This window comes from Tachyglossus aculeatus, chromosome 12 (assembly GCF_015852505.1).
Source record: "Tachyglossus aculeatus isolate mTacAcu1 chromosome 12, mTacAcu1.pri, whole genome shotgun sequence".
Classification (NCBI taxonomy): domain Eukaryota; kingdom Metazoa; phylum Chordata; class Mammalia; order Monotremata; family Tachyglossidae; genus Tachyglossus; species Tachyglossus aculeatus.
In genome coordinates, this window is record NC_052077.1 from 23,564,171 (window position 1) to 23,579,682 (window position 15,512).

Below are 15,512 nucleotides of genomic sequence, written 5' to 3' on the forward strand. Positions count from 1 at the left end.
CATGGGGCTCACACTCTTAATCCTCATTTTACAGATGAGGTAACTGAGGCCCAGAAAAGTTAAGTGACTTGCCCAAGGTCACACCCAGAAAGTATTCCCTGGTGAATTTTGCTTCTTTTCTTTCAGCTACCTCAACGTTCATGAGTTCCTTTGTATTTGTTTTTGCCTTTGTTGTTTTTTATCTTTTATCTTACTCTATTCCAGCATATCCCTCAATTTTTGTTTCTTTTCCCCTTCATTATACTGTAAACTATTCATGAGCAGGGATCATATCTTTTACTACCATTTTATGTTGTATGGTACGTGCGTAATTGCACTGCATGTTTTGGAGAGCATGGAGTGCTCTTCCAGCCATGCACGTTTGCCTGATAGAACGTGATATGTTGTTGGATAAGTGGTTGCACATATGTGCGTGTTGTTAAGTGAAAGTTAATCTTAACTCTTACTTGTGTACAAGTACAGTGGCGAGGTGTGTTGCTGCTTGCATCTGCTTAGTTCTCTATGATTGGAACAGACTAATCATATGTGCCTCAAAAGTGAGGGCCAGCAGTGAATAATAATGATAATTGTGGTGTTTGTTAAGCTCTATGTGCCAAGCACTGTTCTAAGCGCTGGGGTAGATACAAGGCAATAGGGTTGTTCCATGTGGGGCTCACAGTCTTAATCCCCATTCTACAGATGAGGTAACTAAGGCACAGAGAAGTTGAAGTGACTTGCCCAAGGACACACAACAGACAAGTGGAGGAGCTGGGATTAGTACCCATGTCCTCTGACAACCAAGCCTGTGCTGTTTTCACTAAGCCACCCTGCATCTCAAGACCTGGACAGATGCTTGTTGCCATATCAAATGGTGGAGAAATATAGAGGGGCGAGTATCACTAGAAGCAGAGGTGTGGAATCAGCCATCTCCCATATCTCCCTCTGCAAGATGTGAGAGTGGTGGCAGCTTTCTGCCACATTTCCCTCCCCCTCAAACTTAACCTAACAACCACTGGGCACCCCTCCCTTGGCACCCTGATTCACTCTGAAGAAGAGCTCAGATCAGGAAGAAGATTTTGCTCCTCTAATGCTAACCTACTCACTCTACCTCAGTCCCATCTATCTCACTGCCGACCTCTCACCCACGTCCGACCTCTGGCCTGGAATGCCCTCTCTCATCATATCCGACAGACAATTACTCACCCCACCTTCAAAGCTTTGTTGAAGGCACATCTCCTCCAAGAGGTCTTTTCTGACCTAGCCCTCATTTCCTTTTCTCCCATTCCCATCTGCATTGCCCTGACTTGCTCCCTTTTTATTCACTGCCCTTCACCACCATCCCAGCTCCACGTCACTTATGTACATATCTGTAATTTAATAATTTATATTAGTGTCTACCTCCCCCTCTAGACTGTAAGCATGTTGTGGACAGGGAATGTGTTTATTATATTGTTGTGCTCTCCCAAGTGCCTAGTACAGTCCTCTGCACACAGTAAATGCTTAATAAATATGATCGATTGACTGATGGAGGAAGCCAGCACTCCACCGTTTGGATGTGGCTCTTGTACGGATAACGCACTAGGGGATCAGGCTGTGCCCTCAACTTTAGTCCTCGTATGGCAGCCAGCCCACAAACACATAAATTTTGGTCACCATTGGTGAGCCAGTAAGGGATAATTTTCTAGTCTTATTTATGTCCAAACCCAGAATGCTATCATCCTTGGGGTAGCAAAGGGAAACAGTATGAAACAAATCCCCTCTGGACTGTAAACTCCCTCTATCTAAACTGTAAGCTCTTTGTGGACAGGGATCATGTCTACCAACTCCGGTGTATTGTACTCTCCCAAGCATTTAATACAGTGCTCTGCACACAGGAAGCACTCAATAAATACCATTGATTGGAAAAGTCCCAACCTCAGGGGAGCAGAGGGCAGACAGAAGACAGCTGTATAGCTCAAAATCCCCTGGGGATGTCAGAGATCCTTTTTCACTGCCCCCCAGCAGGGTTGATAATAAATTAGTCAGTGTTAAATATGGTCCTTCAGACTCTTTTTTACCAGATTTCAGTAGACCCACCAAGCAGTTTGTTAGGAAAGATGTTTATTAAAATCCTAAAAAAAATTCATAGTTCAGATCATAAGAAGAGGGAGGAAAAAATTAATCAAGATTAGAGAAAATGAACTTAAGAAAACACATTTTAACAGTCTTAGTGCCCTATTTGGAAAAACAGTATGATTATTACTAACATTTATTATGCACTTATGGTGTGCAAAGCACTTTAGTATGCAGTGGAGTGAATACAAGGGAATCAATTAAGACCTGCCCCTTTCCTGCAAAAGGCTCAGTATTTAGGGTGGGGAGAAAGGACAAGAGCATTAGTATAGTGCTGTGCACACAGTAAGCACTCAATAAATACGATTGAATGAATAATCCTAAACAGACTGATAGAAGGAAAGGACAAGAGACAAAGAAATTACGGAAAACTGGCTGTTCCTCTAAAAGAATGTTCTGTTAGTTCAGGAACAAACTTTACCAATGCAGAGGTAAAATGAGAAAGGTAGTAGGGTTATCATCAAATTAAATGAATCCAGGGTTCTACAGAATTTCAAAAGTGAAATTAAAAAAAAGGGAAAATGAATTACTCTAATACAGAAAGGGTTAAAAAGAAATGGCATTGGTAAGTTAGAAAAATTAATGATACACCAAGTTAAAACAAAACAAGAATTATTTGATTATATTAAGGGAAATGCCAGTTCCTTTAGAAGGGTAAAGTTAATGATGGTGAAAAGTCAGAGGCTTTTATTCATTTTCATTTTTCATTTCTGTCTTTAAAATGAATTCAGTATAATCCGTTAACCAGGGTAAATCCCACTTGAAATGAATTAGAAGGCAGAAAGCAGAACTAGAATAAGAGAAGAAACCCGTTAAGAGCCTTGTAAATCAGAGTAGCCAGTTGCAGCCTAGGGAACTGAAGACATTGTAAAGTGTAATAAAAAGCCACTAGCCATTATTTCGAGAACTTGTGGAGGCCAGGAAAATTCCCTGAGAATTACAGAAAGGCAACTCTTATTCCCATCTGTAAAGAGGGCCAAGAAAAGATACTAGTAATTATATGTACCAGATAGTAAAACAAGTGATCAGACAATTTGCAGTCAATCACCTAAAGAGCATAAAGATACTAGGAATCTTTGTGAGTAGTAAATTGAGCCAAACATATGTAACTTCCTTATCGAAAACGACAGACCATGTAGAAACAACAGACTAATTTATCATAAGTAGCAATTTTCATTGGATTCCACATGAAGCCCTCATTGACACTGGGAAGTGTGAGATGGGTGGCCATCTGGCTCAAAGAGACACCCAAAAGACAGTCATCAATAGTTAGGTGTCAGTCTGGGAGGAAATAGCAAGTGGCGTCTCACAGGGATCAGTTTCTGCATTTTATTGATGAGTCAAATACAGGAATAAGCTATGCCAGGTTTGCAGGTGATGTTAAATTGAGTGGGGTTGTCAACACCTTGGAAGACTGAAACGAAATGTATAGTGGTCTAGAGAAATGGAAAAAACAGCTTTACCTAAGGATAATGAAGTTTAAGTGGAATCGTATGGAAGAGAGTATATTTAAGAATGAATTGAAAATCCAACACAACTGTGTGTTGGGGAAGACCTAGCAGAAAAAGACTTGGAGCTGAAAATGAGGCAACATTGTGGATCCATTATTTAGAAAGGGAATGTGGTTTGAGGATTTATTCATTCATTCATTCATTCAATCGTATTTATTGAGCGCTTACTGTGTGCAGAGCACTGTACTAAGTGCTTGGGAAGTACAAGTTGGCAACATATAGAAACAGTCCCTACCCAACAGCAGGTTCACAGTCTAGAAGGGGAAGACAGACAACAAAACAAAACATATTAACAAAATAAAATAAATAGAATAAATAAGTACAAATAAAATAAATAAATAAATAGAGTAATAAATACGTACAAACATATATACAGGTGCTGTGGGGAGGGGAAGGAGGTAAGGCGATGGGGAGGAGGGGGAAAAGAAGGAGTATGTTATTTAAGCATTAGTAATGATTCCTGCAGGACTCTGCACTGGTCATATCCTTATTTGAGTACTCAGTTCAATTTTGAAAACCAAATTCTTAAAGGATGTGGTAGTATTGGAAAGGGTCCAAGCATGATTGACCAGTTAATAATTATAATAATAACTGTGGCATTCGTTAAGCGCTAACTGTGCCAACACTGGGGTAGGCATAAGAGCACCAGGTTCCACTTTGGGAGAAGCGGTATTTAATCTCCATTTTGCAGATGAGGGATCTGAGGCACAGAGAAATGAAGTGACTTGCTCAAAGTTACACCCCAGATAAGTGGTGGAGCCAGGATTAGAACCCAGGTCTGCTGATTCCCAGGCCTGGGCTCTTTTCATTAGGCCATGCTGCTACCCAGTTTTTAAAAGGAAAGAAAACAGGTCTTATGAGTGAAAGACTCCAGGAATTGGGATTGTTTGGCATGCAAGAAGGAGGCCAAGGGATAATTTAATAATACAGGCATGGTCCATGATATAGCCATAATATGTTTCTAGAAACCATGGATAGATCATGTATGGCTGTATCATGGGGTATGTTTTCCTGTAGACTTATCCGTTACAAATTGGGATCAGTTCCAGAATCTCTGGAAAAATAATTAGAAATTCCTTCACATGCAGTGTTCTGTAACAAGCATCACTAAACAATTAGTTATTCTCTTACTACAAAAATTAAAAGCATAACATCACAACATTAGCTGAATAAGGAATCATAATGTGGTTATGAGTCTGTACAGCAGAAGTAGACTTGTTCTGCTGATTATGGCACTGGTTTTTAATGAAAAATGAGTCCATCTGAGGTTACCTTCTTTTTTTTAAAAAGCAGCCTGTAGTAGGCTAGGTACTTACGAACTTTCCCACACACCTTTGAACTCTTTTTATTATCAGGGTTTTCTTCAGTCATTTATATAAAAAGCTCATCCACTTTCTGGAATATTGACACAAGTCATTTAATCTCCAGATTTTAGCTGGTAGCCATAACAACCTCTTGTGCTGCCACTGGGGCCTGGGGATTTTTTGCACTTCATCTGAAAGCAGCACAGAATCAGAGCATGAAGGAAATGCAGAAATTTTCCTTAGATTTAGGCAGCTTTTTATGTCTTTGCCATGATCCTTTGCTTTTGGGTAAAGCAGAGAAGCTGGCTTTAAGTTTCTCTTTGGGGAGAGATGGGGGAGGATGTACAGGGTAGCAGGTAAGTGAGACAAGGGTTTCCTAGTACTGTTTTTAGATCAGTCAAATGGATTTATTGAGTGCTTCAATACCGTTGATGGATTTGATTAAGGGGGCTTTTCATAAAGGATGTTCACCGTTTTCGTTGGATACCCAAGTAGAAAAATAGGCTTCACTGGAACTAGACCTGCTGATTCTTACCCTGGTTAGATTAAGGTTGCAGATAAGAAACCCTGTCGCCTGGAGATTTTTCCTCACTAATTTATTTCTTCTGGTATTTGTTAAGCACTTACCATGTGCCTGGCACTGGGGAAGATAGAAGATAATCAGGTTGGTCACAATTCCTGTCCCACATGGGGCTCAGAGCCTTAACCCCCATTTTACACATGAAGTAACTGAAGCACAGAGAAGTGAAGTGATGTGCCCAAAGTCACACAGTAAAAGTGGCGGGGCCGGAATTAGAACCCAGGTCCTCTGACTCCCGGGCCCATGCTCTTAATGGTAGCAGTGTGCTCCAGGGAAAGCTCAATCATTAAGTCTGTACTGATTCCGCATGGTCAGACATCATTGAATGAGAAGATAAAGTCATTTATAATGCTCGTCTATTTCCAGAATCAAGATACTGCACTGATTTAAAAGGTGCGAGGTTAGTACTGCAGATGGATTTCATTTACTTGTCTTGTAAGTTTGGGAAGCTCTGAAATCCATTAGATTGATTTATTCCGAGTCTAAATTGACCTCTGAGTGAAGACATTTGGTGGGTTGAGAGGAGAAAAAAATCAAATAGCTGTTTTGTCTGGTGAAAAAAAAAAGCTTACATATTTTAAGTGAAAGAAAATTAGACAACCCTGGCCTGGGCTTCCTTCCCTTCTCAGGCACACTTGGGCAAGAGGGCCCAGATGTTTGTTGCAAAGAGTGATTTTGGGAAGAAAACATTTGGTACTGGTTATTGTTTGAGGCTTTAATAATAATAATAATGGCATTTGTTAAGCACTTACTATGTGCCAAGCACTGTTCTAAGCGCTGGGGAGGTTACACGGTGATCATGTTGCCCCACGGGGGGCTCACAGTCTTCATCCCCATTTTCCAGATGAGGTAACTGAGGCTCAGAGAAGTGAAGTGACTTGCCCAAGGTCACACAGCAGACATGCGGTAGAGCTGGGATATAAGAATCAGCCAAAGATTACCCTCTCCTTTTATGTCCCCCGGTCTTATACTACAAGGAGAATAAGCAAACCAAAAACTTCTGAGCATTATGGATATTCTTTTGGATATTTGTAAGGGACTTTCCTTAAATCAAAAAGCACACAACCACACACAGACACAATCCCGAAAAGTATTTAGAGTTTTTATTCAGTCACAAAAATCCCCAAAACTTTGGGAGAATCTTTTGGTATACTGACTTGGATGAGGGCTCCAGTTGCAACAGATTGCTATCATTTTGACTACCTGTTTTCGTGAGAATTTAAAATCGTGGCAGAATAAGCCATTTTGAAGATAAATTGTCATTTTATTTTAGAACAACAGCCCTTATCAATATGTTTAATTTTACATTTCTAAAACAGGGAGAGTGACCCAGGTTTCAACTTTTCAGAAACACTGCCTTCTACCCAGATTGTTTTCTTTCAGTAGGTTAATGCTAATTTTTTTTTAATTGGAAGAGTTTGTTTTTTCTTCAGCTGCTGCAGCTAATGAGGTATATGTAAGGTCTTCAAAACAGGAGGGATTGTCATTCATCTAGAAGAGTGTCTTGTGACCTGCTAGGAGGGTTTCTCCAATATGGAGTTGAAACCGTTTGAGAGTGACTTTGAGGTTATCAGAGAAGTGGGAGGCTCCTCCAATTTACATATTTGGGCCAGTGTGGAAGATGGTGGTGAATCTGGAGTTGAAACGTGGGACAGGGAGCTCCAAAAGTAGGTTCTCTTGCAGAAATGAAGTGAACTAGAAGCAGCAGCAGAAAAGAAGGGGATTCATTCATTCAATCATATTTATTGAGCATTTACTATGTGCAGAGCACTGTATTAGGCGCTTGGGAAAGTACAATACAGCAGTAAACAGTGGCATTCCCTCCCACGATGGAACTTACAGTCTAGAGCGGAGGAGACAGACATCAATAAAATTACAGGTACGTACATAAGTGCTGAGGGGCTGGGAGGCAGGAAGAACAAAGGGAGCAAGTCAGGGTGACACAGAAGGGGGGTGGGAGATGAGGAAAAGTGTGACTTAATCTGGGAAGGCCTCTTGGAAGAGATGTGCCTTCAGTAAGGCTCTGAAGAGGGGGGAGAGTAACTGTCTGTCTGATTTGAGGAGGGAAGGCGTTCCAGGCCTGAGTCAGGGGTTATGGGCTAGGGGTCGGTTGCGAGACAGGCGAGATCGAGGCACAGTGAGAAGGTTAGCACTAGAGCGAATTGTGCCGGCTGGATTGTAGGAAAGAATTGAGATGAGGTTGGAGGGGGCAAGGTGATGGAGTATTTTAAAGTCAATAGTAAGGAGTTTTTGTTTGATATTGAGGTGGATGGGCAATCACTGGAGTTTTTTGAGGAGGGCGGTGACTTAGCATGGCTCAGTGGAAAGAGCCCGGGCTTTGGAGTCAGAGGTCATGGGTTCAAATCCCGGCTCCCCATTTGTCAGCTGTGTGACTTTGGGCAAGTCACTTAACTTCTCTGGGCCTCAGTTACCTCATCTGTAAAATGGGGATTAAGACTGTGAGCCCCCTGTGGGACAACCTGATCGCTTTGTAACCTCCCCAGTGCTTAGAACAGTGCTTTGCACATAGTAAGCGCTCAATAAATGCCATTATTATTATTATTCTTATTGTTGTCCTGACCATTTTTATAGAAAAACGATTCGGGCAGCAGAGTGAAGTATGGACTGGAGTGGGAAGAGACAGGAGGTTGGATGGTCAGCAAGAAGGCTGATGTAATAATCCAGGCAGGATAGGATGAGTGATTTTATTAATGTGGTAGCAGTTTGGAAGGAGAGGAAAGGGTGGATTTTAGCCATGTTGAGAAGGTGAGATCCACAGGATTCAGTGACGGATTGAATATGTGGGTTGAATGAGAGAGAAGAGTCAAGGATAATGCTAAGACTACCAGCTTGTGAGACAGGAAGGATGGTGATGCCGTATACAGTGATGGGAAAGTCAGGGGGAGGACAGGGTTTGGGTGGGAAGATGAGGAGCTCTGTTTTGGACATGTTAAATTTAAGGTGAAAGCAAAAGGAAATCTGAGACTGGAGAGAAGGAGAGAGATTAGGGCTGGAGATGCAGATTTGGGTATCATCTGCATAGAGGTGGTAGTTGAAGCCATGAGAGCGAATGAGTTCTCCAAAAGAGTGTAAATAGGTGCTGGTCTTGAAAGCCAAGCTTAAAGCTTTAGGGAAGGAAATAAGTCAAACAGAGGAGATAAATGGTCTTTACAACATAAAGTGTTTTGAATCAGTTGGAGAGGTAGGGAAGTGCTGATAGTGTGGTTGGTGATGGATGGTTTTAGTAATGCAGAAATGAGGTGATCTGAGCCTGGATCAGAGTTGAGTTCTGAATAGGAGGAGGAATGATCACGTTTTGGAGTTGGTATGTATAATGAATGCACATTATTCTGCCGTAATGTGGGGGTTACAGTCTTCTTCCGTTAGGAAAACTCGGTTGACTAGTTTGTGTGACTTGATTAGGGGCGCTTCTGTCCAGCCGTTTTTCCAACATTGCTAGCACCCTATCCGGTGGTCCAAATTTCCCAGTAATGTGTTGTGAAAACATGTGTAATAGAATTTTATTGTTAAACAATTAGGGTGTATTTTTTAACTTCAGAAAGGATGCATAATAGTTTCTTTTTAAAAAAAAAATTACTGCTTTTGTTGATTCTTATGACCTTTGGTATTTAGGAAAAAAACTTAAATCATAAAAAACTAAGTAGTGATTCCTGGTTCCTCAAATAATACTATGGCTAGTAATAAGGTTTACTGAAGAATGTACTAATACACCACACCTGTCACATTTTAGGCTAAGTTTTATGATAAGCTACTTCTCTGTGTGTGGATTCAGAAGCAGGATGACTCCCGAAATGCCATTATATCTGTGAGTGTGCTGAGACCAGGGAGCTGAATCTATTGTATGGGAAATGGGGTCGCAAAGCAGCATCTGATTTTTGCAGTGTTATGCTAACCATATGCTAATTATGCAGTGGTCCCATAATTAGTTGGGGGTGGGGGGTTTTTGGAGGCACTGAAATGACCCAGACTGACCTGGCCCCTCTCTTGCCTGCACTTTCATAGGCCTTGAAGAAGTTAGGGTCTGGTCCACCTGAAATCCAAATTCCTAAAAAAAAAAATGGTACTCTGGTTTTAGGTCTGATGGCACATTGAATATTTTTGATTTTGCTGAATTCTCCCTGAGCACTTGGCAGTGGTGCTCCACTGGAGGGATGAGAGGTTGGGATGAAGCCCATAGAAAGCAGGGGATTTTAAAGCACTTATAATAATGATGGTATTTATTAAGTGCATGTATTATGTCCTAAAAACTCTGTGAAATGCCGGGGTAAGTATAGGATAGTCAGATCCCAGTCCCTGTCCCACTGGGGCTTACTGTCTAACGCTGAGGATTTAGCTTCAATAAAAATTAATTATTTTCTCTTCTTTTTCAGCTTTTCAGCTAAACTGTCGGATGAGGAGGGCTTACATTTTCAGCCTTCAGTCCTAGATTTTGGAAGGCAGTAAGTAGCTCTCTGATGCTTTAAAAATATTTTTCATAACCTCAATCTCATTTTTATTGCTGTTTGAATGACTATAGTACTTTTTATGACTTGTTTACTGTAATTAGGATATCCTTTGTGTACAGGTACACAAATTCATTGTAAGTAATTAACCCAACACTATCCATAATGATAAAGGGACTTTGATCCTGGAATCAATTAAGCAGGAACATTTTTGCAAAAAGGAAATTGATAGAAGTTTTTTGGTGTTTTTTTGCCCTATCACTCTGTTTTATGATGTTTTCATGGGATGTCTGGTTATTTAAAGTGTTCAACTGTTTATGTGAATGATTCAGCATTATTATATTGGAACAAATTGGGGTGAGGAATGAACTTGGCTTTACCTGAAGATATTACTTTACAGGTAATACTGGGAATTTAAGCCACAAATGCAAAAACCTGGTAGCGGAGTTGGGGCATGAGTGAAAGAGAGCTATTGCTCTGCCATCTGCAGAGGCTATGGTACCTTTGATAAGGGTGGTGTGCCATTGGTTTTGGAAGGGCAGCTCAGTCTCATGGAAGGAACCTTAGAACTACTACAAGAACCTCTTACCAGGAGGGCCAGTCTGAACCAGTTTCTGCCAGGTATCAGCAGGAGGTTTCCCAAGGTCATACTGGTTTCCCTGCATGACCTCATCCATTGCTGTTTAAAGGACGATTAAGGTGACTGGCAGGAACAGACACCATCATTCTCATCCCTTACCCTGCCACCACAGCAGTGCATTTCCAGGCTCCTAGAAAATATTATCCTCTCTCCTCTTACCTCTCCTCTTTTTTTTTTTAAACAAGTGTGGCTTAACCCAACATTCACATTTCCTCATGCAAGAGCACAAAGTGGAAGAAAAAAGTGAGACCTAAGGGCTGAGCGAAAGACTTTGAGACTTAATAATGAAAGCTCAGAATGCTGAATAGGACTTCTCAGTGTAAATCAAAGTTAGATCCAGCCAACCCCAAGAGAACGTACTACTCAGTTCCAGAATGTATGGGAATGCTGATTTGAAAAACTTTGCTAGCATCTGTTTCAGCTCCTGATGATAATAATCAGATTTATTAGTAGCTTTTTGAAATGAAGAAAATGATATAGAGGAGAGAGCAATAGTGGAAGGAGCTGCCTTTTGTGTAGAATGCAAAGCAGTGCACTGATTGCCCCTTGGTTTTTCCTTCTTGACTGTCATGCTAATTAAAAAGAATAATTTGAGCAACTGAAATGGACCTAAAAGAAGAAAGACATGTGAAACCTTCAAAGGATTTTGCTAAGCTTACAAGATTCCAGCCTGTTGCTATTTTCTGCCTTTTTAAATGTTCATAACTTGACTTGGGTAAAGAATCCTTAATATTAGAAATCATATTTATCTTCAAAAAATGAAGTGATTTAGAAGCACTGTAGTTTGGTCAGCAGTTGAAGAATGCTGTTCTGATGTTTCTATCTTTCATGTATCCTTTGTGTCTTGGGCAAAACCTAGCTCATTGTGGGCAGGGAATATGTCTGTTTACTCTCCCAAGCGCTTAATACAGTGCGCTGCACACAATAAACTCTCAATAAATACGAATGAATACATTTCCCATCTTTCAAAGGAGTAACAGCATACCTACTTCACAGGGGTTTTGTGAGGGCCAAGGTCCACTGATCCTCTGCTGAAAGTTGCTCATTATCATTGGAAGCAAGTGAATTGGTGAGATGTAAGAATTTCAGATTTACATCTGAAAGATGGCCCTTCTCTTATCCTTTAGGTGAGATCATATATTAGAGTGACTTCCAGTTGTTACTAGTCGGGAGAAATTCAAGACACGCATGGCACTTTAAAAATAGCAAAGTGATAAAGAAGGCTAGGCCCTAGCCAACATTCCCTCTGGTAGGGCAGCATAAGTAAGGCTTTTGGGTTGAGAGAAGGGGAAAAGATCAATAAAAGGGATTCTCGAAACGTAGAAATAGCAGCACTTCTCAAAGTATAGGGTTAATGAACCAAATGGTACTGGATTTTTGTTAAAGTGCATGGAAACTTAGAAACTCAGGAAGAGAGGCAAAGCAGCTGAGAGTTTTGCCAGACATAAAACACAGCTGGGTTTTTTTGGTCTGGGCTGATGAGTCCTGCTCATTAGAGTCTCTATCACCAAAGAGATTCAAACCACAGATGTAAAATTTTGGGAAGTTAGCAGAACAGACTCGAGCCATTCAATCAATTGTATTTATTGAGCACTTACTGTATGCAGAGCACTGTATTAAGTACTTGGGAGAGTACAGTATAACAGAGTTGGTAGGCATGTTCCCTGCCCACAATGAATTTCCAGTGTAATCTGTCTGTCAGAGGAGTAAAAATATTTGGTGTTAGCATCCTTTCAGTAGGGGCGAAGCAGGTGTGTGTCTTTGTTCCACAGCTTTCAGTAGTGTCTTGGAGCACAAACAAGGATTGGAAATGATTAATTATTAGCAATGAGAATAGTAATTTGAAGCTAGTGTAACTCATAGGTTTGTACATTTTTATTTTTGCCATGTAGGCTTTCAGGGCCAGTGAATTGGCCCTTTCCTGCCAGAAGTACCCAGAAATGCAGTCCCTGGATGTTAAGAATGTTCCAAGAGTATATAGTGATTTTAGCAAATAGACTTTACACTTTTAACCAAGGACATAAAAGCTTAGAGGATCAACCTTTCATCTGAGCAACAAGGTTTTTTGGTTTTAAGCAATGTTATTTTCATTTGAACAACATATGTTAGAATTGTTACTAGTCAGATGTAGCCGGTGTCCTGTGCCTGTTTAATCAAATGGTTTATGACCTAGATGGGTTGGATTCATTTAACCCCTTATCCAGTGGGGACAGTGACATGAGTTGGGTTAAATGCCAAAAGAGAAATCTGATTGCTTCAAATAAAATAAAATGTTTTGGAGTAAATATTTTAATAATTCCGAAGTAGAATATTTCACTTTAAATGTATTGAACTTTGTGTAAATCATTAAGTCTCTTTGTGAATATGTACATATGTATGCTCTCTTTTTCTTTCTCCCCCCACCAGGTTACTGGGCCTGCCCCGAGCTAAAATGCTGTATGCTCACAACCCTAGTAGGGATAGAGAAGTTGTAGTGAATTCAGTGTTTACAGCTACTAGTCATTTTCATGTGTCTCCTGTTCATTGCAGGGTGAGTGTTGATGTACTCTTGGAAACTATGTGGTGGCAGCCTGCCAGATTTTCATGCTTTCTTTGGCCTGAAGTCTTCATTCTCTACTCCCCTTTCTCCCTTTTCCCCACTGCGCCAGCCCTTTCCTCCAGCTTATTTATTTTAGTGTTTATCCTTTCAGTTGCCTTTAACATGTTTTGTAGGTCTAGACATCAACAATTAAGAGTTGGGGGGAGGGGCAAGGGGGAGGGAGCTGTAATGATAAATATAGTGGTACTTTTTGCTCACTATTGAAGAAATATTATTTTGTCAGTTTCCAATTTACTGTCTTCATCACGGTGTTCAGTGGTTAGAATGATAGCCTATCGTTCAGTCTTACAAGCCCATGGAGAAATTTAAAACTGGCATTTTGCCTTACGAAGCAAGTATTAGCGATTCTGGGCAGGGACTCACCCTTAGCCACTTTTGTTTATGCTGAGCCTCAGTTGCTAATGATCTTGTATTGTTCTGTATTAGCTCTAATGCCATTTTGATGAGAATTAGGAATATAATTCAGGGTATAAATTTAAAATTGATATGGCTAGGAAAGTAGTGTGAAAAAATGTAGGTTAGTGTCTTGACTACTTGTCCAGGGTAGATTTTCACTTGTGTGAAGGAGCATCAGAATGCTCGTACAGTGTTCCTTCCCTACATTTAATTGGCCTCAGAGATATTTTGGATTGGAGATCAGTATTTTTGAATATTATGGGCTCTGAGGGATAGGGAGTCAATAATGTGAAAACTAAAGTTTGCCCGTGGGTGTAGGTGAGTCAGGGAGCTGGGTTGGGCCACATTGTGGAAGGGGGAACTTGCTTCTACAGCTACTCCCTCCACCCCCACACTTTTTTACAGTACTTGGTAATAATAATTATGGTACTTTTTAGGCACTTACTATGTGCCAAGCACTGTACTAAGCACTGGGGTAGATACAACCTAATCAGGTTAGACACAAACCCTGTCCCACATGGGGCTCACAGTCTTAATCCCCATTTTTATAAATAAGGTAATTGAGGCACAGAGAAGTGAAGTGACATGTCCAAGGTCACACAGCAGACAATTGGTGGAACCAGTATTAGAACCCAGGTCCTTCTGACTCCCAGACACATGCTCTGTCCATTAGGCCAGGCTGCTTCTGAACCTTTCCAGTTTAGGCTCAGTGTTTCTGAAACCTCCTGGTAATCCTTGCACAGGCAATACAGTGGGTTCCTGAAAACTGCATCCAAATGGAAACATTGTAACTCAGAAACAATTTTCTCATAGAAATGGTGTTATCAAAGTTATGGGGTATTGGCTCCCCATCCTAATAGTCCCTTCCCTTCACCCCCATTTTCTCCCAATCCCAGTGGCACTTAGATGTGTGTTGTTGTTTTTTTTTAAAACTTGTTTCCCAGCTGGGCTGGCTTCTTCCCCATCTGCAGCCCATCCCCTACCCTCTGGGACTGCCATAGCCACAGTGACCCAGTCCAGACTGGCTGTGGCAGGGGAACAGGAACAACTTGGAGGAAACTGCAACAAGCTAAAACAAAATGCAAAAAGCAGTAACAGGCAGGGAGTAAAGTGAAAGGGACATGGGGATGGTCCACTTCCCCATTTGTAGCATTCTTCCTCCTCCCTCTCTCTTCCTATTCTTTCAGCTTTTATTTTTGAACCACCCTGTCATTGACCCTTTCTTTACTTGCCATTACCACCTACCGGGCTGCAAAGTCCAGGGTTAGTGGTGCTGGGGCCTGGGGCAGGGCCATGCTGGGATCAGTGTTGGGAGGTGCTTTCTCCGACCTTTTCTCCCACGCCCTGTTTTCTTCCTCCCAGGAAACCCAAGTAGAAATCATTTCTAGAGGAAGTGGTTTCCGCCGGGTTGACATGGAACCAAGCAGCGCTAGTCTTACGAATGAGTCCAGATTTGAAAAGTTGATTTGTAAGTCTAGAGTGGCTGTTTGAGGTAAACCCTCTCAAGTCTGCCAGCCCTTGACTCTCCGTAGTGGATAAGGCACGGAGCTTGGGAGTTAGGAGACCCAGTGTTCATCCAGCTCTACCACCCCCCTGCTTTGTGACCTTGGGCAGGTCACTTAATCTCTGTGCCTGTTTCCTCATCGGTAAGAAGGGGATAAAATCCCTGTTTTCCCTCCCTCCTCGGCTGAGGGTTCTGTTTGGGGCAGGGGCTGAGCCTGATGAGATTATCTTGAATCTATCCCAGCCATCTGCGCAATGCCTAGCTCACAGTACATGCACAATCAATTCCATTATTACTTTAAACCCCAAAGTAGTAAAGTCAGAGGCTGCCTGTACGGTTGCTGTGATGTCTATATGGTTGCATCTCCCAGCAGCCTTCTGAGGCAAACATGAAGGGGCAGTCTGTCGACTTTGGAGCTAATTGG

General features: G+C 41.4%; 1 protein-coding gene across 2 annotated transcripts in view; it reads left to right on the top strand.

The window, feature by feature from the left end:
• Nucleotides 1–15,512, top strand: part of TMEM131L (transmembrane 131 like) — a 160,004-nt gene that overhangs the window by 70,937 nt on the left and 73,555 nt on the right. For both annotated transcript variants that reach the window (XM_038755015.1, XM_038755016.1), the window contains exons 4-5: nucleotides 9,878–9,946; nucleotides 12,996–13,119. In XM_038755015.1, the coding sequence (XP_038610943.1) occupies nucleotides 9,878–9,946; nucleotides 12,996–13,119 (193 nt within the window). The remainder of the gene's footprint in view (nucleotides 1–9,877; nucleotides 9,947–12,995; nucleotides 13,120–15,512) is intronic.